The sequence below is a fragment of the Microtus oregoni genome, unplaced genomic scaffold, assembly GCF_018167655.1.
Source record: "Microtus oregoni isolate MIOR12 unplaced genomic scaffold, Mior012 000047F_ref0000412, whole genome shotgun sequence".
NCBI lineage: Eukaryota > Metazoa > Chordata > Mammalia > Rodentia > Cricetidae > Microtus > Microtus oregoni.
This window is the reverse complement of record NW_024543221.1, coordinates 13,111,914-13,136,500: the sequence shown is the minus strand read 5'-3', so window position 1 is coordinate 13,136,500 and position 24,587 is coordinate 13,111,914. Positions and strand designations below refer to the sequence as shown.

Sequence of the window (24,587 nt, the reverse complement as noted above, 5' to 3'; positions counted from 1 at the left end):
ATGCTGGGATCTTGTCTGGTTTGACCTTGTGCAGGTCCTGCGTGTGCCGCCACAGCCACTGGGAGTTCTTATGCACATCTGCCCTTTTGTTTCCAGAAAAACCACTGTTTCCTTGAAGTCATCCACCACATCTGGCTCTTGTAATTTTTCTGCCTCCTCTTTCTTGTGGGTCTCAGGTGTGATATAGATGTCCCATTTAGGGCTGTGAAATCTGGACTTTCATAGTCTCTGTACGATGACCATTGTGAGTCTCCGAGTTAATTGCCATCTAGAAGATGCTACTCTGATGGGAACTGAGTGATACACTGATCTGTGTTATATCACTATCTCGTGCTCTGTCCCTTTAACCGAATAACAGGAGTAATAACTGGATAACAACAGTCTTCACTATGGCCTATAACCTATCCAGCTAGCCACGGGCTCTTGGCCTCATGGTCATTTTGGGGTATCTGTTCTATCTCCTGGGACTGGACTTAAATCCAATAAAAAAATGGTTTATGGCACTATTGTGCTAGTGGGCTTATCTTGCTAGGCGGGTCATTATTGAAGCTTGTGAGGTTCATACTTGGGTAAGGTTGATGAGTAATTCTTCCCTGCAGAAGTGTACATAGCATCTTCCAGTACTATGAAAGCTAGACGTTTGGGATGAAGCTCCCAAGGGGGTACCAGTTTTATATCTCTATGCTTTATGACTCAAATATGTGATGTCTTCAGCAATAGGGTTTTAGCATCAAGTTTGGAAGATAATCAAGGTATTGGCAATGGCTTGTTGTATTTGAGGGTCTATGAGATCCCACTGACTAACAACTCAAGAAGAGAACTAATACCTGGTTGAAAATGGAGACTACTCTTTTGTTCCTGATTCCCCAGACCTGAATAATCACACAGAAACTATGTTAATTACAACACTGTTTGGCCAATGGCTCAAGTGTATTCCTAGCTAGCTCTTTTATCTTAAATTAACCCATTTCCATTAACCTATGTATCAACATGAGTCTGTGACTTACTAATATGGTAGGTCATAGACATTTTTCTCCTTTGGCAGTATATAGTATCTCTCTGACTCTGCTATCTATCTGTCTAGCTGTCTGTCTGTCTGTCTATCTATCTCTCTGTATCTCTGTTTGGATTTCCTGCCTTGCTATATTCTGCCCTGTCATAGGCCAAAGCAACTTCTTTATTAAGCAATGGTAATAAAACATTCACAGCATACAGAGGGGAATTCCACAGCACCTGGAACTGTATTTTTATTTGGTTCTGTGTAGTATCTAGTTGAGTTATTGTGCCCCCCCGTTACAGGGTAGCTCCATTTATGCTCCTTTATATATGCATACATTGTAGGAAGCTTCTACAGTAGTAGGTTTCAATACGGCTCTTTCAAAAGGCTCTGGTGTTGGTTGTCTCTCTGTGTCATCTCATCTACCCTGCCCTCCCACCCCACCCCACCCCACCCCACTTAATCCTGCTGTTTCATCTTTCCCTTTCCCCATTTCTAACACTGTGTTTCATTTCCCCTTCCTTGAAATATAGGGGCATCCACTTCCATTTCTCTTCCTTCTACTCTCCTGTATTTCTAACTTCATGTCTCAGTTTCTTTACCTGCTGCTATAATAAAACCCTGACAAGAGCTTCTTAAGGGAGAAAGGTTTGTTGGGGTTCACAGTTCAAGGCAGAGTTCATCCTGGTGGCATAGTCAAGCCAGCAGAAGCTTAGACCAGCTGGTTACATCACACATATCATCAGAATGCAAGGGGATGAGGGGACCATCCCCTTTTTCCCTTTCACGTCCCTTTTTCCATTTTATATGACCCAGGATCCTCTCTCAAGAAATGGTTCCACCTACAATTAAGATGCCACTTATCAATTAACATAAGATAATCCCCCACAAGCATGCTCAGAGGCCCATGTCCCAGATGAGCCTAGAGCCAAGTTGGCAGTTAACACTGACCATCATAGGTCTTTACTCTCTAACGTATGAGATTGTGCATCTCAACCCATCAACTGATGTTCATTTATGTCCCAATTGAGTCAACGGTCTTCTAGTAAGGGTTGGAAGCTGTCTGTGTCCTCCCCCTCTTTCTCAACTCATTCCCTTCTTCTATTCCCCCATCAATCCATCTCCTTCTCTCTGTGATAATTGAGTCTAAACTTTTATTAAACAGGAAGTCAGATGATAGACGATGGATCCATGCTGCAGACAGTTATATGATTATAGTCCTGCAGTGCTGGGATGGGGGGGTTGTTTATTTTTAGTATAAATAGCTTCTCATGAGAAAAATGGCCCAAACCTTTGGGACTGCTCAGCAAGAGTAGCACACATGGCCCTGATACATATGGAAAAAAACGGTTGTGATCAACTCCAAGGTGCCTGACAGGTAGCTTGGCTTCCATCCCACTCTCTGCATCAGAAGACCCCAAGTCCATTGAATGTCACTGTGTCTTATTCAGTGCTGGAATGGCATCCTGGTTTCATTTCTGTTGCTGTGAGAAAATGTCCTTATAAAAGCAATTTTGGGGAGAAAAGATTTATTTTATCTCACAGTTCCAAGTTCCGGTCTGTCATTGGAGGGTCTTGAAACTGTCATAACACATCAAGGAGACTGGAGCAGAGAGATGTGAATGTCTGCCTGCCTTTTGCTCAGCTCACCCTCTCTACTCTTATATGTTCCAGAATGTGAGCCCAGGGAATGGTGCTGCTCGTGGTGGGGTGGGCCTTCTGCCCCATTTCACCATATGAAGACAAATCCCCTCAGAGATATCCCCACATGTCAGCCCGATCTTTAAAAAGAAAAAAAAAAGTTCCCCATGAAGATTCCCTTTTCAGATGATTGTATCAGGTTGACAAATGTAAGTAGTACCTGCCAGAGAAAGGAAACAAGATGAAAATCACAGCGTTTGCCATCGTCTACAATAAAATATTCCCACTAGAGATCATTTCAGGCTGTTAAGGTGAATTTGGCAGACTTGGAAAATCCCTAAAAACTTAACAGTTCTCATCCCAGGCCTGTGCAGTGAACCACAGAAGCCATGCTCCCCACCCTTCCAAGGTCCTGTGCTACCACCTTCAAGAGCTTGGCTCATCTGCAGTCCTCTGTTCTATGATCACTTTGAGGCTGGATTGTCTGTCCTCCTTGTCAGTCTTGTTAGCCAAGTCTAAGCCATATCGAAAGCCTTGATTTCCAAAAGGGGGCACTTTGAACATGAACTCCTCATTTTAGGTGAAAAGGTAGAAGAAAATTGAGGAGAGTGACGAGACATGCCAACCAAATGTAGTGTGTGCTCTTGAGTTGACCCTAGCCTCGGGGGGGGGGGGGGTGGTGGTGGTGGTGGTGGTGGTGGTAAAGACTGTTAATATGACAACTGATGAAATTTTAGCGTAGATTGTAAATTTAGTAATAATTCCATCTATGCTAATTTACCCAAGCTTGAAAATTGTACTGTAGTTATTTAAAAGATTATCTTTTTTTCATGAAAGCAAAGAACAAAGAATGCAGGGATAAGCGAGCTAGGGATGAGCTTTGTGGTGATGTTTTGTTTGTGCTCTACCAAATAAAGCTTGCCTGGAGATCAGAGTGCAGAGCTAGCCACTAGCTAACCATAGAGGTCTGAAGGTCTGCACAGACAGACAGACAGCAAGTGATATAGCTGGGCTGAGAGAGAATGTAAGGCAGGAGAAGACAGCAGCTCAGCCCTTTTTTGGAGTTAACAAGATAAGAATTGTTACTCTGATCTTTCAGCATTTACCTCAATATCTGGTTCTGGGTTTTTATAATTAAGACCAATTAGAGCTCATGCAACATAGCTCAGTTTGTAGAGTACTTGCTTAGCATATTTGAAGCCTTGGGTTTGATCCAATGTCCTGTAAGCAGTACACAGAGGTGAGGCAGAAAGAACACTTCAAGCCCTGCTAGGCTGTCTAATTTGAAGCCAACTTGGTAGCTCTTTTCAAACAACAACAAAAATCCAAACAAACAAAACCAGTGTCAGTAGTTTGCTACATGATGATGCAGAAAGAATGTGTTTAAAAAGAAAGAGAGAAGAGGACAATGCGAGAAATGGCAGGCAGGTATGGGAAACATTTCAAGGAATTCTGTGTGGCATTCCTGACTTTCCCATGACTCTAAAATTATTTATAAATCAAAGGAAGTAGAAAGAGAAGAGGGACAGAAAGGAATGGGAAGGGAGGGGAGGATGAAATGGAAGCCCAGAAGGAAAGAGGGGATAAAATAGGCTACAGAGAAGGCTGCAGTTGACTTCTCATGGCAATCTGCCATTGAAATACCCTTTCTGATGTCTCTTGGGACAAATTCTTGCTAATCCTTGGCACTCCTCGGTGGTCATCTCATTTAGTCCTTCAGAGAGATTTGGTGATGTTTGTTACTCTCCCCTTTGATAATGGCTTCTCCTGTAACTAGTCTATCCTGTCACAACCAAATTCTGATTGTCCCTTTTATATCTTAATTGTTGCTGTTTTATGAAGTTTTGTCCTTGATTTCTCTTCTTTAGAGTATATACACTTTTTTGCAGATTATTTAATATACCTCATAATCTATACCAGTTCAGGCTTCTACCTCCATCTCCTGAGTTTCTGGCTTATGAATGTGCCATGCAGTGTCCTCTTTGTTTATGACACTAGAGACTGAAAATCAACAGGGTCCACAGCGTCATTGCTTTTGTTGTCACATTTGGGCTACGCTAACAAAAGACCAGAGAGAACAGATTTCAAAGAGAGATGCTTTGTTGGGGCTATGGTTCTGGAGGTCACAGTTCAAGATGGCCTCTGGTATGAGTGAAAGAAGAAACTGGTGGGAAGACAGGGCTAGAGCAAACGCCATCACACTGTGATCCAAGGGACAAGCAGGAAGGGGTTGAGTAGCTCAGTCTCTAATGGCAAAGTCCCAATGATGTAAGTGTCTCTCAGTAGGCTCCACTGTGATGGTTATCTGTCATCTTGGAAGACTCTAGAATCCCTAGAGATGTGCCTCTAGGTGTGCCTGTGGGAGAGAATCTCAGTCACATTAATGGAGTTAGGAAGGCCCACCCACTATGATAGGATTATTCCCTGAATGGGATCTGGGACTCTCTAAATGGAGAAAGGGAGCTGAGAAGCAGGGTGCAACCATTGCTCTTTTCTTCTTGATTGTGGCTATGATGTCACCAGCTGCTTCAAGTCCCAGCTGCCTTGATTTCCCGGCCATGAGGGCTACCTTTGAATTGTGAGCTGAAATAGACTCTCCCATCAATTGATTTTATCACAGAAACAGGAAAAATTAAGACCCCCTCCCCACCTTTTCAGTATCCACTAATCCCTAATAGCACCACACTGACAACCAAGTCTTCCGCATACAGATCTTGATGGACATTCACCGAGAAAGAATTTACCTTCCTTGGCCCTACCTGTGGTGTTCCAAGGCCTGATTAGGGCCTTTTCGGTTTGTTTGTCTCTAAGAAGCATTCCCACAATCACCAGCTATCCATGCCAGAGCCTAAGCTTAACTTCCCCCTCTCTCCTTGTGAACACCCTTGTTTTGGAAGCTGACATGACATTGATGGCTCTAAAGTGGATCCTGTCACCGCAGACAGTGGAAAGCCTCACAACACTTCCTTCTACCCAAACCTCTTTAAGAGCTTTTGTAATGTGGCCACTGTTTACCTTCTTCCTTTATCTACCAGAAACTCACACACATTCCTCAGCATTCAACCCTTTTTTTTTCAGTTTCTCAGGGATGACAGTTTTTTTTTCCCTTTATCATTTCCTGTGATATTCTCTATCTTTGGTTCTTCAACTTTGTCATGAACACTCTTCTTTCTAAACCCTAAGTAAATTCTACTTCGTTTCTGGCCCCCACTGTGGGGTCTTTAGTGTGTGGCTTCCCTCATTCTCCTAAGCCCATGTGCCCCACCTGTGACACCTCCATACCTGTGCACATCAGAGCCAAGCCCTTCCTCCTCCCTGACTTATTGGCTCTGAGAGATCAGACCAGTTTGCTTTACAGTTCCACTCTAAGTGCTTGTCACGGATTCTGGCAGATAGCTGATGCTCAGTGGCTGGTTCCCAAAGAGTGAGAGTAGGGAACTTTGTCCTCCTGTCAGCTGCTGAACACAGCATGTCATTGGCTTAGCTCCACCTCTCATAGCCAGCTCTTCTTCCATGGCTACATGTACCTTTGTGTGACTTCCACGTGCAACTTTGTTCTTTGCCTTGAAGCACCCACATAGGTCCAGTTCCTTTTCTGGGTTGTGATCACAGCTGAAATTCGCTAGTGTGCCTGCCTGTTCTGTTGGTTTCCTTCCCTCCATCATAAGCACCCCTGTCCTTCCAACCATTCCATGTGAGAAGTTGCCTTTTGCTATGTGAGCTCTTTTTTTAACGACCTTTGTGAAGAATGGCACCCATAGGTGGTCAGAGAATTCCATTACGTGGTGAAGACCCTCAGGTGATGGTAACAGCATTTGCTTGATTACAATTTTAAACACTGATAGACAGAATACTTTGATTTTGTTATCTTTGCGTCTATGGATACCGCGACTAGAAATAGCTGCGGTAGTTTTCACATTGCCTGAGGAATATTGAGCAACACCGAACAGTGGGCTTTCCTTACACCTTCACATGCTGCCCTAGTTATTTTGTACACCTTGAGGAAGTGTGCAGTAACAACCTACCCCTGTAACAGCCAAGGAAGTCATCTGTTCAAGGTCCCGTGTTTGATGAGAGGTTGTCAGGTGTTGACAGACTTTTCTGAGTTCTTCTGTGACGTTCAGAGCTGCACCCCAGTTCTTCACAACATCTTGTGACTGCCTCGTTGCTTCTCAGTTCCCAGCACCTGCTATGGGGTCTGCTGTGCAGAATTCTCTGAAGGCTTGTGCTCACAGCTTTCTCCTGATGCAAAGATGGAGGATCCTTCTGTAGATGCTCCGGTTAGTGGTTCCACAGGATGGAAGAGATTAAGAAAAAAACCATAAAACAAAAACCAAACCCAGCCACTATCACCATAAAACAGGTAGAGACCAGCAACAATAGGAGAACAAGACTCAATATATCATCTATTTATATTTTTGAGTGAGAGAAACTTTGAGCAGAAACTCCAGGTTAATTTGTCATGGAGGAGAGAGAAAGGACTGTCTGTCACAGATGTGTTCCCAGTTCTGCTGGGACTGGGGGGCTCATCCCACATAGGTAGAGGTGGCTAATTTCAGGGCTATGAAGTCAGAGGAGTGCAGCTCCTCAGTCATGTCCAGTACATACATCTTCGAATCTTAAAGTTCTTCAAAACTTTAATTATTTTGCATTTATCTATTTTTGGAATGTAATTGAGTAAAAAGACATAAGTTGCAACACAGCTTTATTCTTTAGATAATTTAAACAGGTTTGGATATTCTCAGTGCATCTTTCTGAATGTATTACAAATGGTAATGAAAGTTTGTAAGTCAATAGTATTATTAGTGCCTGGGAAAAAGAAGTAGATGAAAATATTGACTCAGCATGGTGCATTAACATCTCATTTTTCATCATCTGATCAAAGTTTCATCAAAACATTAGCTGTATGTTGTATTTTTGGAATAATTGCTTATAATAGCTTTTAATTCTACGGTTCTAATGAAGGGAGATTTCTCCAGTAGAAACAAACAATCCGTACTTTGCCTTGAAGAGCTGGTGGTTTCTTGCTAAACTTGGGGTGGGCGCTTTAAGCTATGACTCACTTGTGAACAACCGGATTTTTCCATCTTTGTTTTTCAGGATTTGGAAACATCTCCCCACGAACTAAAGGTGGAAAAATATTCTGTATCATTTATGCCTTGCTGGGAATTCCCCTCTTCGGCTTTCTGTTGGCTGGGGTTGGCGATCAACTTGGGACCATATTTGGAAAAGGAATTGCCAAAGTGGAAGACACATTTATTGTGGGTACCACAATCTTTTTACTACATCTATTTGCTATTCTTTTTAAAAGACATTACTTCTTCTAGGCCTTAGATGAGGTAGAAATCCAGTTGCCATTTACATAACAATTTTTTACGGCTCCCCTCTCAGACTGCTACTCATTGGATTTCAGTTATTTACATACTTGACTGAGAGAAACTAAAAATTATGTACAAGAAAACAGATCCATATCCTTCCTGGGTTCTACTTGGAGTTGTATGATATCCTAATTATATTCTGTGTGTGTGTGTGTGTGTGTGTGTGTGTGCGCGCGCGTGTGCACATGTGTGTGTAAAAGTCAAAGGGTGATCTTGGGTGTCACCTCAAGGTCCATTCAATTTTCTTTTTATACAAGGTCTTTAAATGACCCAGATTCTCACTGGCTGATTGGTTGCTGAGGTCCTCAGGACCTGTCTGTCTCTGCCTCTCCAGGACTGGGGGTTACAAGCATGTGCCACCACACCTGGCTTTGTTTTGTGGGCTCTATGTGTGGAACAGTATTTTCATGTTTGTAAGGCCAACATTTTACATAACTGTTCTATCTTCCCAGGTCCCACCTATGTTTTTTAAAGTAGTTAATTTTCCTTCAAACTTCTTTTTTATTTATGCATGTACATGGTTCACAGATCTTGGTGTTCATAGAGGTCATAAAAGTGTATCAGAGCTCCTGGAACTAGTTACAGATGGTAGTGAGCCCCTGTGTGGATGCTGGAAACTGAATACAGGTGCTCCTAACTGCTGAGACCCCTCTATAGCACCACATCTTTATTTCCTTATTTGAGCAACTTTATCAATAACTTAACATTGTTCTAAGCAGTAAATGTTAAAACTTAACTCTTGAAGCAAGTAAATGGCAAGACTTTTATTTTGAAAAATTGCTTTGGCACCTGTCTTGGTTACTGTTGGCATTGATATGATATGTGGTCCATTGAGGCAGGTCATAATAATAAATAGTAAACACAAAATACCTTGATGGTAGAATTCGGTCAAACATAACTTCCTACAAAATGTAGCAGTTTAGAAGAAGCCAAGAGAGTAAACATGAGGGTGTTTGTGATCGTGTTATATTTAGGAGGTATGCGGATAAAATTAGGATGCTATTATTGAAGCTAACAGAGGGGGAAGTAGTGGTGGTGGTGGTGCATGCCTTTAATCCCAGCTCTCAGCTTTGGTGAGGCAGAGGCAAGGCTCAAGGCCATCCTGGCCTACAGATCAACTTCCAGGACAGGCGGGGCTGTACAAAGAAAAACCAAAGGGGGTGATGCTATTACTGAATCTATGATTGTAAGTTTGTACCCCAGAAGAAAGTCATGGAAGGATAAAAAGGTTGCATTTTCACATGGTGTTAAGAATCTCCTCTCACCTGTCCTGCAAAGCATCACATTTATCATTCCATTATTCTTTTGTCATTCCATAGAAGCTCCGATAAAACACATCTTCAAGGTTCCTCTATTGAAATGAAACTATTGACTCACCATTTTAACTTTAACATTAGAGATTTAAACTACTAGAGATCGGAGTCAGCTCTGGTCATTCTTACTGCTGGAGTGAATGAGATACGGCCCTTCCCAAACAGGGCTCTCCCTCCTCTTGCGCATATTGGACTCCAGTCATTCACACTCACCAGGAAGGCAGATCCAGTGCATTGCTTGGTAGTAATGAATAGCTCATTCCTACATTCAGTGGGACTGGCCACGCCATCCTCCACAGTGTTTGCCAACCATGTGCCTGCTGGCTGTTTGCAAGCCTTCACGCCTTCACGGTGGTGCCATTCCCGTTGTTATGATGGTTGATGTCAAACACTTTGAAACAACTTTCAAGATATGAATTTACTCAAGACTCTCAGATGAAGATGGTAGATGAGAGAGCTCCCTGTGGTCATTTCCATTCTGTGATTTTGTACATGTTTATCTCCATAAAGATCTCACTCTATTATTAAATAGTTTTCATTTTTTAAAAAATTAAATTACACTTACATTTATTTGTATGTGCCTGTGTTGCTCATGTAGAGGTCAGAGGACAATTTGCAGGAGTTGGCTCTTCTTCTATCATGTGGGTCCTGGGCTTGAACTCAAGTCTTGGTGACAAGCACCTTTATCTTTTGAGGGTGACAACCCCCCTCAGTTGTTCCCACAGGGCTACTGCGGTGCATAAGACAGAGTCAGTCAGTAAATAAAGCTGCATCACAGCAGTGCCAGCGCGGCTTACTGGAGAACACACCTACAATCCCAGCGCTCTAGAGGCTGAGTTGGGGGGTCCTGGCAAGTCTAGATTACACCACAGGGACATTTTGCTTTAAGAAATAACAAGAAGATGACTAATCTCAGAGAGCTGCAGACAGACCCCCTTTCATACTTTACATTATAGGGAGTTCTTACTGAAGAAGCATGTAAAAAAAAAAAAGAACAAAACAACAACAAAAAAACAGGCCCCATGGTGACAGGCATGGTCAGAGCTGTGAAGTCCCCCCTTGGCTTGCAGATCTCATAGTTTTGTAGTCCCACAGGCAGCTGGCTCAGCTGGGACTCAAAGGCAGACTTCCTTAGTGTCATAGCCTAGTCAACCAAATGAATGCCATTATCCATGTCCCCAGTTTTCAGCTGTGAATGTGTAGTACTCGCCTGGTTTCTCAGTTGTCACATTTTCCTCAATTGTACCTAACCCACAGTTAGCTGTGTTCCCACAGTGTAGACTGCTTTCACTAAACGGTTCAGGTGAGTGACCCTTCACACCTACCCAGCGCCACCCTCTCCCAGCCAATGAGCAAATGTACTATCATTTTGAAAAGAATATTTTACCCTTGGCAAAGCTATGAAGGTGCCAAGTAGCATTATTTATTGACATTGGTTGTTTTTAACTGTTTAAATTATACTCGATTCTAATGAGTAAAGATGGCTGAATAGGAAGGACAGAAGGGCAGGAAGGAGTGTACTCACTCATGTGACGGCACTTGGTCTTGCGGGCATATGAGTAACCTCTGTCTACCCCATGTCTCTGTCTTTCCAGAAATGGAATGTTAGCCAGACCAAGATCCGCATCATTTCCACCATCATCTTCATCCTCTTCGGCTGTGTCCTCTTCGTGGCTCTCCCTGTGGCCATATTCAAGCACATAGAAGGCTGGAGCACTCTGGACGCTATCTATTTTGTGGTTATCACCCTGACGACCATTGGATTCGGTGACTACGTAGCAGGTAAGGATTTGGATTCTCTGGGCTGTGGCTGCTCTCCAAGCCCAAGTCTATCAGTTAAGGATCACTCTGGTTGAAATCGGAACACAAGGCTATGTGAGACAGGGCGGCCAGGCCAAATGTCACAGCAAGGTGGCTTTAAACAGGGAGTCCCTGCATCCCTCTGAGACTGCGGGTAGAATTCCTTGCCTCTTGCTAGTCCTTGGAAGAAGCTGCTAGGTCTCCCATGATCCTTGGTTCTCAGTAGACTCATTCCTACCTCAATCTTGCCAGTTTGTGACAGCCCCCTTGCTTGTGTTTCTAGGTGCCAATTCTCCCCTCTTTCTAAGAGCTCAGTCACTGGGTTAAAGACCCACCCTTCTCCCCTGCAAGCTCATCTTTGCTAAGAACAACTGCAAGGACCATGTTTCCAACACAATCACATTCTGTGATACATGGGAGTTGGGGCCTCACCATGTCTTTGGGAAGGACATGATCCAGCCCCTAATAGTGACTGCCATGAATAGTGATTCCTTTACTCTGGAGGGAGACAGAAGGATTAAGCTGAACTCATTTATGTTTTATTTTGTGAAATAAGTAGAAATGGCTGGTTGTATAGAATTTTGCATTTCTAGATTAATAAACACTAAATACCTATCTTTCTTTTTGGTATAAGAAAGTTCAACTCTTCTTCATCCTTTTTACTTTCTTTTGCCTTCATTTGTAAAACTTTGTCAGCTTCAGAAAGTGATTTTATTCTTGGCCACCGAAGATCCTCTTTTGCCTCTGACACTGGAAGGTTTAATTCTCAGTGCAGGGCAGTAGTTGCGACCCTGGCTGAAGTGGGTCACATGGTTATCTACCTCATTCATATCACTTGATTTATCCTTTTCTATGTGCAGTGTCTGCTCTTTATTCCCTTGTTGTTTCTCTGTCTTACTGTATCAGTTCAGACCTTAGCTGTGTGGTTCCAATTCATTTTTGTGTTTTTGTGGATATGATCATGTGTGTGTATGTGGGTACATGCATATGTATGTATGTGTGTATGTGGGTACATGCGTATGTATGTGTGTGTATGTGGGTACATGCGTATGTATGTATGTGTGTGTATGTGGATACATGCATATGTACGTATGTATATCTATGTGGGTACATGCGTAGGTATGTATGTGTGTGTATGTGGGTACATGCGTATGTATGTATATGTGTGTATGTGGGTACATGCGTATGTTTGTATGTGTGTGGGTGGGTACATGCGTATGTATGTGTGTGTATGTGGGTACATGTGTATGTATGTGTGTATGTGGGTACATGTGTATGTATGTGTATATGTGGGTACATGTCTATGTATGTGTGTGTATGTGGGTACATGCATATGTATGTATATGTGTGTGTATGTGGGTACATGCGTATGTATGTATGTGTGTGAATGTGGGTACATGCGTATGTATGTATGTGTGTGAATGTGGGTACATGCGTAGGTATGTATGTATGTGTGTATGTGGGTACATGTCTATGTATGTACGTGTGTGTATGTGGGTACATGTGTAGGTATGTATGTGGGGGGGTACATGCGTATATATGTGTGTGTACATGTGTATGTATGTATGTATTTGTGTGTATGTGGGTACAAGCATATGTATGTATGTGTGTATGTGGGTACATGCGTATGTATGTGTGTGTATGTGGGTACATGCGTATGTATGTATGTGTGTGTATGTGGGTACATGCGTATATATGTGTGTGTATGTGGGTACATGCATATGTATGTATGTGTGTATGTGGGTACATGTGTATGTATGTATGTATGTATGTGTGTGTATGTGGGTACATGTGTATGCATGTATGTGTGTATGTGGGTACATGTGCAGGCCAGAGTGTCTTCCTTGATCATTCTCTCCTATATTGTTTGAGACAGAATCACGCACTGAGCCTGGGGTTCCTGGATTCAGCGAGAACAGCAAGGCCCTGCATCCTCCTCTGTCTGCTTTGCCAGCTCTGAGATTACAGGGGCATGCTGCCATGCTTAGATATTTTTGCATGGATACCAAGGATCTAACTCACATTCTCATGCTCTTCACTGAATGATCTTCCAGCGCCAAACTTAAATGCTGATAGTAAAAATAAATGTGTGGATGACCCTCCGGGGATCATTTTAATGACATCCCCAAATTCAATGATCAACTAATTTGTAACTCCAGTTTGGAATGATAGAAAATATAATAGGTATATTATGTTGCTATAAAAGAGTGACATGTTATTAAATTCTCAGAATAAGCTCATCAGAATGATTTTGATTTTTTTATTATTTTATTTATTTATTAAAGATTTCTGTCTCTTTCCCGCCACCGCCTCCCATATCCCTCCCCCTCCCCCAATCAACTCCCCCTCTCTCATCAGCCCGAAGAGCAGACCGGGTTCCCTGCCCTGTGGGGAGTCCAAGGACTCCTTCCAGGTCTAATAAGGTGAACATCCAAACAGCCTAGGCTCCCACAAAGCCAAATCAGGAGCAGAAGGAGAGAGAGCACGAGCAAGGAACTCAGGGCCATGAGGGGTGTGTATGTGTGCACGCGTGTGCATGCATGCACATGTATGTGTGATGTGTGTGTGTACACACACCGAATGGAGGTCAGAGGACAACTTGTGAGAGTTGGATTTCCATGGATCTGGTGATTGAATGCAGACTGCCAGGCTTGTGGGGCAGGCACCTTTGCCATCTGAGCCATCTTTCTGGTCTGACCTCTCAGTCTCTAATTTAAATCCTTCCAGAGGAGAGACCGTATTGCTGTCTTTAGTAAAACATCTAAAAGGCTGGAGGTGGTTAGTGTGTGCTGGCATTAAGGTTGAAGTTGCCAGAGCCTCCTTGTGAGGATTGTGTGATATCTTTGAAGAAGTATGTAATTCTTATAGGTAAGGCTGTCCCTCAGAAGCACCAGGTACACTTCTCTCTACCAGGTGAAGGGGCCGGGAGTGAGGGGGCAGAGGGCTAAGGGGCCCTTTTATTGCAGCAATTGTTGAGATGGTGTGAGGCGTCTCAGCCTTTGTAGCTCACATCAGAAGACAGGGTCCTGTCTCAAGATGTTCGCTTTCCTGCCTCCCTAGAAGTTGTATGTGGTCAGCATAAACAGAGCGGAGAAATGTGTTTCTACAGGGGAAACTGAGGCAGCATGATGAAAACAAAAATACACTTACAATTCATTCGTCTTCCCTGGTTACATAAACATAATTACAAAGCCTTGTGAACGGTGTTGTCTGTACAGACATTAGGTGGTAAGTCTTACACTTCAGGCCAATAGCCCAACATGCCATGAGATATTTTAAACAACCCCAGACTGTGTCGAACCGGCTTGTGGCCTTCATGGTCTGAGACGCCTTAAAAATACAAAATTTATAAGAGAAGAAAAATGTGGGTGGAATCTTAAAATAATCATTTCTATGACCACCACCTAGATTGGCTTGGAGCAGGTAAAACCCCAAATATTTTACTTTGTGGTTTTGAAAGACATGTTTTGTTTTTCTTTTTTGTTTTTTTTTTTAAGACTTTCTTTAAATTCATCTCAAGAGGTCAATACTCTTACGCTGAAGAGATCCTGTAAGTCTCCCTGTGGCTATTGCCCCCTGCCCACGGAAGAACATCCCATGGGTCCAGTCCCAGTGGGGTCTCTGACTCCAGAGTCTTGGCCCCATGTCATAGAAGGACAGGGTGACTAGGATGATACTTCTTGACCTGGACAGATGGCTCAGCAGTTGAGTTCTTTCTACTCTTGCAGAGAGCCTGAGTTTTGTCCCCAGCACTCACAGTGTCTCACAACTGCCCCCAACTCCAGCTTCAGAGGATCCGATGCCCTTTTCTGTCTGCTGTGGGCTCTTGTGTAGGAGTGCACAGAAACCCACACAGACACAAATAGGTATTTTAAAAGGAATGATGCATTGTGCAATTGATAACGGGGAAAACAGCGTTTCCTGCCACTAGTATCTTGCTATATTGAACCCCTCGCCAAAGGCATTACTTTCGTCTCATGTTTATTTGTAAAGGAGTTCTTTAAAAGATAGAAATCCATCTTTGGCTAAAATGACTAGTGGTGGCTAGAGAGATGGCAGTGGTTAAAGACCTGCAGGGTGGCTCACAGCAGTCTGCAACTCTGGTCCCACGGGATCCATCATCCGCTCCTGCCTCTTTGGTCACTGCACTCATGTGATGGACAGACATGTAGACAAACGCTCACACACATGAGATTTTAGAAAAGATGAAAAGGAGGGAGAAGAGGAGCAGTTCACTCGGATCTGTTTCTGCTGCCTTGCTCTATGTTGGTGCTTGTGAACACAGAGCTGTGTTCCTAGGGCTGCGGGCATCTGTGCCAAGTTCTCACCCCCACCCCCGTTTCAGATAGATGTGGAGAGGCAGGGCAGGAACCATGTGCCCTTTGCCAGAGTCTTCGGAAAACAGAAACTATGTTTATCTTTCAAGTTTCTTGAGAAGGGGTTGCCATGTGTAACTCCACAGAGTCAACACAGTGCGTCTTTGCTCATGGGGACCTGCTGAGCTACGGCAGGGCAGGGCTCCTCTGAGGAATGGCTGGCTCTCTGCTTTGTAGAGCTTCCCTCTTGCTGCCTATTGTCCTGACCCATAATGCAAGAGCCAGCACGCCACCTTAAGCCCTCTAGATACTCCCTACAAATCTTAATTTTCTGTTTCTGCTTCTGCTTGTGTCAGAGCATGGGGCAGTGGCTGGCTGGTTACCTTGGTGACTGACATTGAATCCTTCTGGCTGATCCAGTCTGTCCTCTTGCCCATGCTCAGTGTCCTGGGGCTAAGAAGGAGCAGTGGGGGTGGGGTGGAGCTAGGTGTTGGCTTGTGTTATGGGCAAGAGCTGCTCCGCACAGCACAGAGGAGTGTGGGCAGTAGCTCTACCCGAAACGGAAAAGGGGGAATGAGATGGCTTAGCCAGTGCCATCGACCTGGTTTTGAAACCGTAGTCAGAGCGGTAGGGATGAGTTAAAATGCACTGCAAAGTCGCACCTGAGAATTAATTTTTATGTCCTCATTCCTGTCATTTGAGTTTTCATTTCCTTAAATACCTAGAATGACATGTTCTTAAGTCACGCTCACCTTATAGGCTGAGGACTACACCTACCGCTTTCTTAAAATCTAGCCTTGATCATATGGAAATGTGCTTGGGTTTTTTTTTTTTTTAAGTAGACTTATTGAGCTTGGTCCCATGACTGATCTGCTTGGTCCATGAATGTGCAGGAGAAAATGACACACAACCCTTAGATGACGATTCTCAAAGACTGGTGAAAAGCCCCAGTTGCCCACTTAAGGCAACTTAAAATGCATTTTCAAACCTGGTGGCTTTTTGAATCTACAGTGAGTCAGAGGGAAGACACGTAACCCCAAGTGTGCTTCCCAATAAAATCCTTAAAGCACTTCTTTTCCCAAAGGCTGCTTAGGTAAGTGCAGAAGAGGCAGGCATGAGGGAGGGAGAGCCTGATGTGAATGGTAGCTCAGCAAAGCCCTGCTCGCCCAGTCCTCATGTTCTTAAGAAAACCCAAACATTTTAGTCCCTGAATGTAAGCCTTCTATGTAACCATCATGGCCAACATCACAAAGATGTATTTCCCAGCCAGTTCATTGGTTATGAGTGCTTACTGCTCATCCAGAGAAGGGGTGTTAGGTTCCAAGTGCCCACATGGCAGTTCATACACCTGTAGCTCCAACTTCAGAGAATTCAATGCCCTCTGCTGACCTTCTTGCAGACTATACTCCAGTGCACAAAGTTAACATGAGATAGGATGAGCACCATGAGTGAAGTCTCACCAGCCAGGGGCGTACTCCACCTCCTGTGGGATGAATCAGCTCCCAGCATTTAACAGAGCATACTTCAGTGACCAAGACTCCATAAAATACATTCAGTAACCTAAACTCCTGATATACTTACATACATATGGTGTGAGAGGTCCTTCTGTCTATGTATTGCTTTTATCGGTTAATGAATGAAGAAACTGCCTTGGCCTGTTGATAGGGCAGAACTTAAGTTGGCAGGGAAAACTAAATGGCATGCTGGGAGAAAGGAGGCAGAGTCAGAGAGATGCCATAGATAGATGTGCTGAAACTTTGCTGGTAGGCCATGACCTCATGGTAATGCACAGATTAATTGAGATGGGTTAAATTAATATGCAAGTGATTAGCCAATAAGAATCTAGAGCTAATGGGCCAAGGAGTAGTTTAATTAATCAGTTTCTGTGTGATTATTTCGGTTCTGGGCAACCAGTTCAAACAAGTGGCTCCTTACAAACAATTGGCACCAACGTGGCTATCTAAATCCACATCAAACCTGAGATTTGTGCAAATATCTCTGAGTACAGTTACCAAAATTTCTGCCACTAAACTGATTGCAGAGGAAGATATTGCTGGAGCCCCAATAGATACCAAAGAAAGTACTTGATGAGGATGGAGGGCTGTTGAAGAGCTGTCATGCTTCGTCACAAGAGCCACTCAGAAAAAAAGAAGAAAAAGCAAAATAAAACAAAAAACTACATTAACCAGAAAGGGGAAGTTTGTGTGACTGCTAGAGAGATGTGTTATAGGTTGTGTGTGTGTGTGTATGTGATGCGTGTGTGAGTATGGTCATGAGTGTGCTGCTATGTAAGTGTGCAAGTCAAAGACAACTCTTGAGAATCAGTTTGAGGCAGGTCACTCTTATTTCTCCCTCTGCATCCCCAAGGTCAGTTGGCCCATAAGCTTCCCAGAGAGTTCCTTGTCTGCATCTTCCATCTCACTGTGGGAATGCTGGATTGCAGATGCATCTGGCTTGTATAGGTTTTCAGGATCATTGGTCTCACCCGTGAGATATTTAATCCACTGAGCCACCTCGCTGGCTCACTGTATTGTAACCATCACTCCTTTATTAATGCATATTCACTGACTCTGATATTTAGTGAACATGCTGTTGTTTATGAGACGCTGTGCTCAGCACTAGATCATAGCAATGGCTTGGGAAGTTCTTGCTCCTCTGGATGGAAGTATGAAATTATGGAGCAGCCACGAAGCAGGGATCCATGTTCGGTGGGACAGGAGAAATTTGCTCATCCTGTTTTAGTCAGTGATGAGAGAATTGATAGTCTACACATGGTTAATGAGCAGGATTGAACTGCGGGTCTGTGGGCAAGCCAACAGTTGAGCTTGCAGAGGTCAGCAGATATCTAGAAGCATTGTAGAAACACGGGGGGAGACAGAAAAGAAGGGGACGTTGGAGTGATAGCCATGATGGTGTGGATACTTAATGGAGACTCCAAACTGCTCTCCATGGAGACCTAGAGATCATTTCCAGGGAGAACGATCACTTATCTCCTGCACACCGCAGGGTCCTACCGTTGCAAAGATGACTGCGTGAGAGGAATTGTGGATCTCCCTTCTCTACACTCACAAGGTTCCTGTTCTTCTTATAGTAGCTTTTCTGTGAAGAACAGAAATGGGCTGGTAGTTTCTAAATCTGAACATTGATCTCTAAAATCCAAAAATATAACTTCACATACTAGGCAGATCTAATTGCCTTCATTCAAAAATAATTTAAAATTTTTAATTTCATTTTATGTCTATGGGGGTTTTGCCTGTATGTATATCTCTATTAGTACGTATGTACCTGCTATCCTTAGAGGCTAGAAGAGGGTGTTGGGTCCCTCTGGAACTGGAGCCACAGATCATTGTGAGATGTTCTGGGAATTAAGTTCTAGTCCTCAGGAAGAGCACTGAGTATTCCTAACTGCTGAGCCATATCTCCAGGCCTGTATTAAATAACTTTTGTTTGTTTGTTTGTTTGGTTTTTCAATCAGGATTTCTTTGTATAGCTCTAACTGTCCTGGAACTCACCCTGTAGACCAGGCTGTTCTGATACTCACATAGATCCTCCTTCTTCTGTTCCTCAACCCCCAAGCTATGATTAAAGGTGTGTGCCACCACTCCGCATCTAATTATCTCCCTTAGCTTCACGTTTTCCTGCCTCAGTGGCATCGGTTTGATTTAATAGACTGAAGTCACCAGATTGACCATGCCCCTGTAAGAATGTTTCTGTCCCTCATGCAATTTGATATCACAAAAGAAAGATGCACAAAGCAGACATAATACCTCACCAAAATCATAATAAAGACTCATGGTTAAAATTATAGTCAAAGCCAAAAATTAAGATTGCTATTTGATATCCAAGCTGAAATACTTACAGAGAAATGGGAGCCCATTTCTGTTGTTTAAATGGGTACCCCCCAATAGGTCATGCATGCTGTGACCCCCCCAAGAGATATAAAGGATCCCCTCAGGTCACTGAAGATGTGCATCCACAGGTACTGTGAGACCCCATGCGCTTATTTCTCAGCTTCTTGGCCCCTAGCACACTCTTTGTCATCACTGCTACTCCGTGTTCTTCACCAGAGCACCGAACCCGATGAGGCCCCCTCACCCCAGACTGGAACTCCCGAAGTCATGGGTCCAGTGAACGGTTTTTGGTAGTTGGGCTACATCAAGCGTCTTTGCTACAGCAGTGTGAGGCTGAAACATCATTACTACAGAGTGACGGTGTGCATACGTGATACATGTTTATGGAATACATGCATCACTGTAGAAAATGGAAGGACGGCCCTGGGATTGGCCATCTTAGTCAAGAAGGAGTGCCCTTTAAAACCAGGGTGTGTGGAGGTTTCATCTTTTCATTCATATTTTGTGATTCAGAGGAAAAAAATCATGAGTCAAGAAAATTAAGGGGTCAGAGCACTGTGTTTTCAAGTTCATATTTTAAAATTGCTTTATTATAATAAATTGCACACACACACACACACATACACACACACACACACACAGAGAGAGAGAGAGAGAGAGAGAGAGAGAGACAGAGACAGAGAGAGAGAGAGAGAGAGAGAGAGAGAGAGAGAGAGAGCGCACAGCTTGACTATGGTAGCTATGCAAATACCTGAACCCAAACACAAGTTCTGTGGAATAGAATAGCGCCACCTTCTGGAAACGCCTGGATTCCCCACAATGCCAGGCTGGAGGACGGCTGTATGGACTCCACCGAAGGGTAACTGCAGTTAGCAGCTGAGCACGTGGGTAATGAACAGCTCCATCTAAGGAAAGCAGCCATGCTTTGGGGCAACCTGATGGGGTTTGAATTTGAGTTCTGCAGCTCTGGGTTGTTTTCCGTCCTCTGATGTCTCTGTTTTGAGACCCTGGGATTTCAGAGAAGCTGTGTGGACCTGGCAGTCTCTCTTGAGTTCTGAACAGATTGAACTTGATGGCACTTGAATCATCAACTTTGTTTCTGAGAAGGCAAATGGAAAGGAGGCTGAAACCTGTGCCCAAAGGTCTGATTGATGTCCTGGCCCAAATATAGGGGCCTCAGCTCCCTCGGCATCCACCTGCAGAGCTTCGGGGTGGAATGGCCCCCTTGGCACCACCGCCTGCAGTCCTTTAGGTTAGGATGGTTCCAGTCATGGAAGCTAATCAATATGGCCAAATTCTCTTATCTCCCCCAGTAGGAATTTTGAATATTTCATAAATTGATTGAGCAATGTGGGGCATTCAGGGTCCAAAGGTCCTTTCCATGTCCCCAGGGCTATTCTCTACCTTCCCCCAGCTGGGATTCTTGGGGAGCAGGCAGGAAAGTTCTGTCAGTGCTTGATATAGAGGAGGTTTCCAGCTACTGTGTGTAGGGAACCCACTTTGTGGAGAGAATCACTTCCCATCATTGTGAACAGCACGAACCTTGCTGAGTTATATTTTTAGTAATTTAATCCGCTACATTGGATCAAACTCTGGCCGAGTTCCTCTTGCAAATGTCAAGGAAGAGAGATCAGTGAGGGAGTGGGAGCAGGAGGGGGAGAGAGGGAAAAAGAGAGAGGGAAAGGGAGAGGGAGGGAGGAAGAGAGAAAGAGAGAGAGAGAGAGAGAGAGAGAGAGAGAGAGAGAGAGAGAGATATCAAAAGGGGGCTGTCACATCCAGGAAGAGGTTCAGAAAGCTTAGACTTCCTGTACTATTTGGAAAAGTTGATGAGGTTCCTGAAGCTGTCTGCCTCCACCCCTCTTTGGTATTTTTATTGCTATCTGTATGTTCTCTTATAATGAGCCAGAAAGCTCCTAAAATGGAAAGAGCTTGTGTGCACATTTTCTATGGCAACAAGGAGAGAACGAAGTGGAGAAACTGTTCTGCCAAGTAGATGGGGAATCCAGGAGGGGAGGGAGGGTGTAACATCCCGCAGTCTTCAACACAAACAGTGAGGGGAGGAAAAGACACAGGGGGACACGACACCACGGGACACGACACCACACCGGAGACAGTCCCGAGGATTCAAGCAAGGACAGAGACATCAATCTACATTTGTGGTTTCTAGACAGTACCTTATTGTGTCCTCTAGTCTGCTCTAAGCTCCCAGGCATATCTCAGCATCCCAAGTGATAGATTACAGATGTGAGCTGCCACTCCCAGCTACTTTACTGTCCTAACAAGAGACACCTATTCCTATGAAATAGGTAGAAAATTAATACTCTTCATAGTTAAGAATGAAAAAAAAGCACTTTTGGTGGTTAAAAGCACTTGCTGCTTTTGCAAAGGACCAGAGTTTGGTTCTCAGCATCCACATCAGCTCACAGCTGCTGTTAACTCCAGCTCCAGGGAGTCTGATGTCCTCTTCTGGCCTCAGCAGGCACCTGCACACATTTGCACATACATGTACATATGTATACATACATGCAACTAAAAGTATAAAGTTTAGAATCATTTCCTTGTTTTAAAATACCCCCTCCCAAATCAGCTTATCTCAACATTACAGATATACTAACATAGGGAAGATTTTTTTTTGTATCAAATGAGCTGATTAATGTGCAAATAAACTCATAAGTCTCAGGTTTGGGAAGCGAATAGCATGAATAGTTCTCTGACAATGCTTTCTGTCTTGGGGTTTTTCTTCTTAGATCATTTAGCTGCCAGTATTTCATTTTAAGAGTGGTAATTAAGAAAGGGGAAGAAGCTTTTTCCATGGTTTTGAATCACTAAAACTTCTGGGTTAAACGTTTTGCCCAAATATAGGCCTTTTGGTGATGAAGCTAACTCACTCTTTGCGACTGTAACATCCTGTTTATGACGTGGACATAAAATGTCATCCCAGGCTTGCTCTCATTCAACACAGCCGTTTCCCAGGTGCTCCCCAATCAGAGTGTCTCTTGGGGCTTCCCACCACCCGTTCCGCTTCAGCCACTAAGTTCCTTTGGATAATGTATTCAGCCATGAACACAGGCCATCTCACCTATAAACATAACCCAGTCCCCACTGAGTTAGGGTCCAGCCTTTATCATCTTTTGCGCCCTATTCTTATAGAGAAATAGACTCCTCACTGCTCCTACGCTGTCTGATCCCCTGAAAGAATCCTTTGAAGAGAGTGTGCCTTCTCACAATGTCTTGCTACTCACCCCTTGAAAGTTCCCTGTCTTCTCTCTTCCCCCTTCTGTGTTCTTCCACAGAACTATGTAACCTTTGTCCTACAGCGCCATATGCTCTATTGTGAGTGACTGTCTATGTGAGGCTTTCTTTCCTGTTTAGATGTGTGTGTGTGTGTGTGTGTGTGTGTGTGCGCGCGTGCGCGTGCACTTCCACCTTTTCTTGAGACATGTCTCTAGTTCACTACGGCTTATTCCATGCTAGCCCAGGAACTTCTAAGAATTTTCTTGTCTCTATGACCCATCTCTGGGTAGGAGTCCTGGTTACAGAGGTGAGTGGTCACATCTAGGTTTTATACTGGTTCTGGACATCTGAACTCAGTGCAAGCACTTTGTACACTAAGGTGGCTCTCCATTCTCAATGTGAGAATTTCTCAGGTTAAAGTTGGGTTTCTTAAGACATGCCCTTGTCTTCTTGTTCTGGTAAATAAATAAGCATTTCAGTGTAACTTCTGTTTGTTGTGCTGAATGGAAGGGTGTTTGGGAATGTGCACAGCAGAATCCCACAGTACACAAATTTCCTTTAACACTTCAAGAACACTTCTCTTCTTCCTCTTATTCTTTCTGGAGATATACATTGATGATGTCATGGGACTTCCTCAGGGACAGCTGCCATGACCCAGAAAGGGAAGGAAACATCTTTCAGAAGAACTTTTTGAACTTGTCCATGAAAACCTGAGAGTTGTATAAGCAAGCATGAGAATCTCGGTGTAAAAGAAGAGGCTGGGTCAGTGGAGAAGGCAATGGGTCTGCCCTTGAACTACAATTCGGCCAACGAGTGCAGTGGAGATCACAGTGGTTGGCTCCTGGGATTGCGATTGTGTATCTGACTTGGCCTTTCTCTGGCAGGTGGCTCGGACATCGACTATCTGGACTTGTACAAGCCTGTGGTGTGGTTCTGGATCCTCGTTGGGCTTGCTTACTTTGCCGCCGTCCTGAGCATGATCGGAGACTGGCTGCGGGTGATATCGAAGAAGACTAAGGAAGAGGTGAGGCTGAGGGTGCACAGAGTCAGCAGCCAGTAAAGGGTTGGTTTTATGTTCTCTTAAAAATATTTAGAAGTTTAAATGCTTAATATTAGCATAAAATTTACTGCATGAAGTAATAAAAATATAGGCATTATAGTTTAGTCATTTTCAGCATTTGTTGAATACTTATTGGGTCAGTGACTATGTAGGAATTCTGATTTATTTGTAATGAAAAAAGATATAATTTAAAAAATTTTGCTAGTTATATACTTTTCTTTTGTGTTCTTTCTTTCTTTTGTGCAATGGCACAAAGTGAAGTCTGGTCCATAAAAGGAAAAGAGTGCACTCAGGGCCAGATCTACTGCCCTGGGAGAGGACCTGTGGAGGATCGTGAAACACTGCGTCCCGTCCATAGCAATGGGGGAAAAAATCTATCAGTGTGCCACAGAGTGAATAACAAATGCTTTCTGTAATAGGAATTTAGTTTACCTTTGCCGGTTGTTTTCTTTTTTCTTCTATCTATATGTTCACACTTGGACATACACATATATTTTGTGGCTCTTTACATCAGAACTTGCAGGTATTCAAAATGTTACATATTTTATACAACAAAACAAGTAATAGTGATCTTGAGAATTTTGGTGCATGAAGGTTTTGGAATTTTAAAATGTAAGCATTGATATTGATTCCTTGGATATTCAGTTTTGATTGTATTTCTATCTCCAGAAATACCATTGGCTGTTGGAGGGTGACTGAGTTGTGGATTTATTTGTTTGTTTGTTTATGACTATTGTATGTTTTTCTGGTGGGACTTGCCAGCTTTGCTAGGGGAGTCACAGGTCTCTCCAGTCTATGCCCGTGTCACTCAGATGCCTTCCTCCAGTTAGCCTGTCCATCCATTTCATTATCTGCTCTTCACAGGCCAGGATGCACCAGTGTTAAATCTTTGGTTTTTAAAAGCAAATGTCCATCCAAAAGAACGGGAATAAAATAAGAAATAGTGAATTTGATTTCTCTTTACAAATTCTGTCTTACTTTTTTGGAAACATGTAAA

At 43.5% G+C, this 24,587-nt stretch overlaps 1 protein-coding gene across 5 annotated transcripts in view; it reads left to right on the top strand.

Annotated features, from left to right (window-relative positions):
• Nucleotides 1-24,587, top strand: part of Kcnk2 (potassium two pore domain channel subfamily K member 2) — a 188,220-nt gene that overhangs the window by 128,260 nt on the left and 35,373 nt on the right. For all 5 annotated transcript variants that reach the window (XM_041635438.1, XM_041635440.1, XM_041635441.1 and 2 more), the window contains 3 exons: nucleotides 7,739-7,899; nucleotides 10,925-11,111; nucleotides 23,415-23,554. In XM_041635438.1, the coding sequence (XP_041491372.1) occupies nucleotides 7,739-7,899; nucleotides 10,925-11,111; nucleotides 23,415-23,554 (488 nt within the window). The remainder of the gene's footprint in view (nucleotides 1-7,738; nucleotides 7,900-10,924; nucleotides 11,112-23,414; nucleotides 23,555-24,587) is intronic.